Here is a 4047-nt window from a genome sequence, read left to right as displayed (position 1 = left end):
TCAAACTATTGGCTTGATATTACTTGATAACCACATTCTCTTGCATTTTTTTTTGGTATTATTCCCGCGCCCAATTTGGATGAATTTTGGTGGATAGATTCCCAAACAAGTCTAAATCAAGGGAAAAATGGCCATATATAGTCAGATTTGGTGATTGGATATGTTTTGTATGGCTTTCCCCAACTATGCCACAACAGAGCAATGATGTTAATCTCCACGGTTAACTAGGCAAACGAAGGAATTTTTTGATGAAATTTTGCAGGCACGTAGGTCACATAACATAGATCATACACACCAAATTTCAGCTTAATCTAAGCACAATCGATCAATCCGATCATCCCAACAAAACAGAGCAAAAACAAAAGACAAAAAGGAAAATGACCCAACCCAAAGCAACAATAGATCAAACACCTAGTGGGTACTAGGCTCTAGATACCAAATGATATGGGTCCATGTATTTTGTGATCCATTTCCCAAGAATTTACCCAATTTGTAGGTGATTGATCTAATATTTTTGTGAAGTAGATTTTCTATTGTATCAATAATGGCAACCCAACAAGAATTTAGGAAACTAAGATGATCAAAACAAGAAGTAACATTGGATAGGGTGGAAATTGAGATACATAGTCATTGATGAAGCAAGCTAAGACACTTACAACATACTAACATGCATCCATGGCTAGATCTTCAAGGGAACCACAAACCTCAAAGCATACCTCTACTTGATCCATGCTTGAACTAGCAATTGATGGAAATCCCATGCTTGAACTAGCAATTGATGGATTCAAGCAACCTATATCTAGGAATTGGATAGAAACCCTTTCCAAGAGGAAACAAAGCTCTCAAGCATCTAATTTCATCAAAATCTAGGAAAAGAAATGACATCAAAAGGTATTTATACTAAGGGCCCAAAATGTGTAAAAAGGCCCTCAAAAACTAAGTCTCGGGTGATTCACCCGGTCGGGTGAATTGCAGGGTGCAAAACACCCGCCCGGGTGTTCTCTCTGGACTCCCTCGCCAGGGCGGGTGTTCTCTCTGGACTCCCTCGCCAGTTTTGCGCGACTTCTGTAAAACAGCCATAACTCCCTCATTCGGACTCCGATTGAGATGTGCAAGATACCCACGCGAAGCTATTTCCAAGACGAAGACGATGATGGTAGTTTCATAGCTTTCGGATATCATCTCGATAGGACGATTTCTGGTTGAATCCAGCTGTAGTTGAAATCCTTGACGCACGGCTTCAATGATCGTATCATCCTCCCCTTCTTGGAAAGGATTTGTCCTCAAATCCAAGCCTTCTCTATTCCTCGCATCCTCGGGAGACCCTCTAGCTTTATTGAATCCTTGGCACTTCTTCACACTCTTCCTTGGACCCCAATCAATCCATGGCTCACGTCGAGGTGAAGACACTTGATGTCTAGCACTCATGGTCATATCATTCTCCACTTCTTGGAAAGGATTTGCCCTCAAATCCGGATTCCGCACACCTATGAAATGGAAAAAGAGCAAATCAAATATCAAAGTATGATGAAAAGGATTAAGACCACTAACGGCTCTTAGAGACAATGCTACACCAAAGACGTTGTATGGACCTCCAAATTCATGTTCCCTCAAGCTCAAGGCCAAGTCACAATAAATATGAGAACACAAATTAATGAATCCTCTCATGTACAAATCACACCCATAAGGAATCAAGACAAACTCATCAAGATACCCTTCATACCAAAACTCAAACAATCTCACAATATAGGTACAAGATGTGGGTGCAAATAAACATATGCATTCCTTCATAATGTAGTCCCAAACAAAGCCATTAGATATGAAGTTCTTTACAAATAGACCATAAAACATCCCAACTCCACTGAATGGTTTGATGGACATGCAATAAAAGCAATCAACATGCCAAAACACACATGCCCTAAGCATCTTGTTTCTATTTGGTTTGACCATCCCCATACAAATGATACCCAAATTCATGAACATCTTTACAAAAGATTTGGCATTCTCAACAAGACTAGGCATATAAAAGAATGGATCCTCATATGGTGTATATTCAAAAGTAATCAAACAAGGTCTATTCACAAGATTCCTATTCTCAAGGTTAAACAACAAATGACCATAAGGAACCATTGATACATCATTCTTGCTCAAATAAGAAGTTCTCTTCCACAAATTGACAAACTCTTGGTCAGAATATAGAGGAGGTTTATGATAATTCACATTAAGTTTGCAAGAAAGTGTCTCAACCAACAAACCAAGTTTATTACAAGGGATCTCACTCAATTGTCCCAACAATTTCAAGAAATGATCAAAAATATATGAGAAATGCATCCATATACCTTCATGCACAACATGTAGAGTAAGAACAACATCATGCATGGGGGACTTATGAGAAGCAACATCAAGTATCAAGAGAAATGTTTCCAAATTACCCCCACACAAATGCTCCAACAATTTTAAAATAATACCACAAACATGAGAACGATGCAATTTTATGTCATTAATCACAACACCATCAACAAGAGACATATGAGTGGAAAAATCCTTCACAAAACGACCATAGAACACTCCAATCCCATTGAAGGGTTTAACCACTTTGCAATGAAGACATAGCAAACACCAAGTTCTAAAGTCATTATCCACGTTACTCTTCTTGGTCTTACTATCCTCACTCACATACACATGAAGCTCAAAATTACCAACAAATGAAAGCTTAGGCATCTTAGCATACAAGGAAGTCACTCCAACATTCAAGGTAGAAGCCACAAGAGAAATGTCATGTCTCTCAATGCTTGATTTTACCAAGAAAGGATCAATATTTGGTGCAAAGGTAGATTTAGCATTCAAAGTTTCAAGCTCATGAGACCACTTTTTACACAAGACATCAATAAAAAATTTATCAACACAAAGGGGTTTCTCTAATATAATCTCATTCAATGAAACATCACAAGGAGATAAGGATAGTGCACTTGAACCTTGGGCAAGGAGTTCATCAACTTGCCCTCGTTCCTCTTTTTCCTTCTCCAGGTGAGTAGTTTCCAAGCCATGTACAACATGATGCCTCACTTCCATGCCTTCAATTAAATTTCCTACAAATTCATGAACACAAAAAGACATAGAATAAGTGTTAGTGGGTAAGGGTTTAGTTTCCTCACCAAGGGCAAGAGGCAAAGGATCATTTGGTGCCCACCCAAGGTTGACCTTAGAATCTAACAAGCACCCTTTACTCACTTGTGCTTGTGGTTTTTCTCTCATTTCATATTTTTCTTTTCTCTCACCCCCACCACTCTCTCTTGACTTTTGCACCTCACACTCTTGTCTTTTATCACGCTCTCTTGGCTTTTTAGACTCACATTCACTCTCAAGCCTTTTCTCTCTCTCTCGTTCTTTTTTTCTACTATAATTTGGATTAAGCTCTTCGAAGAGGAGACATTTCCATATACATCAAGAGACTTATGTGATAAATGGAAAGAAGAGGGTGTAGCCAAATTACATGATGAGTTACCTCTTTGGTTTGTGTCAACACCACCATGTGGGTAGGTAGGCCTCAATCGAGTTCTATATGAGACTTCTTCTTCAATTGGCCTCTCAAACCCCTTATGGCTAACTTGATCCCTCACCCTCCTAGAATACCACTCTCCATGAGACTTGGGAGCTCTTTTCCCACTATATCCTCTATCAAGCCCATCTCCATGGTACCTTGATTCATAGTCACCTTTAAAACGGCCACGGGCACCATTTCTTCCCCCAAACCGATCATTCTCCATGTGATTGACTCTATTTCTATCATTCCCCCTTTGCCATCCCTCATACACCACTTCTTCCATCATCTCCTCCGGGGAAACATTAGGTAGATTGTTACCCCTAGAAGTAGGAGTCCTAGATGTGCGGCCTCCCTTCAAGGTGTTGAACTCCTCAAATAAAGTGTTTTGGGCGGCAAGCATGCGGGCTTCGGATTCTTTTGATTGAACAATGGATTCTTTTGCTCGCTCATCCATCTGGATCATCATCTCTTGTTTGAGTTCCTTCATCATTCGGGCCATCATG

General features: G+C 39.8%; 1 protein-coding gene across 1 annotated transcript; it reads right to left on the bottom strand.

The window, feature by feature from the left end:
• Positions 1 to 492: 492 nt before the first annotated feature.
• Positions 493 to 3786, bottom strand: LOC148931225 (uncharacterized). The gene is made up of 2 exons (XM_089067798.1): positions 3506 to 3786; positions 493 to 3089 (listed from the first exon to the last, which is right to left on the bottom strand). The coding sequence occupies exons 1-2, from the start codon at positions 3765 to 3767 to the stop codon at positions 937 to 939; spliced, it is 2415 nt and encodes an 804-aa protein (XP_088923924.1). The 5' UTR covers positions 3768 to 3786; the 3' UTR covers positions 493 to 936.
• Positions 3787 to 4047: the final 261 nt, after the last annotated feature.

The sequence above is a fragment of the Salvia hispanica genome, chromosome 3 (genome assembly GCF_029641045.1).
Source record: "Salvia hispanica isolate PSC_SH4W2 chromosome 3, Shi_PSC_v1, whole genome shotgun sequence".
Taxonomy (NCBI): Eukaryota; Viridiplantae; Streptophyta; class Magnoliopsida; order Lamiales; family Lamiaceae; genus Salvia; species Salvia hispanica.
Note: the sequence above shows the minus strand (reverse complement) of the source record. Positions and strands in the feature narration are given on the sequence as shown.

What these genes read in the sequence shown, in the direction of transcription:
- LOC148931225 (XM_089067798.1), bottom strand. Translation starts at nt 3,767, where the DNA reads ATGGAGAATGATCGGTTTGGGGGAAGAAATGGTGCCCGTGGCCGTTTT. An exon ending in TGTTGACACAAACCAAAGAG is followed by an intron (nt 3,090 to 3,505) that starts GTAACTCATCAT and finishes ATGAATTTGTAG; the next exon opens with GAAATTTAATTGAAGGCATG.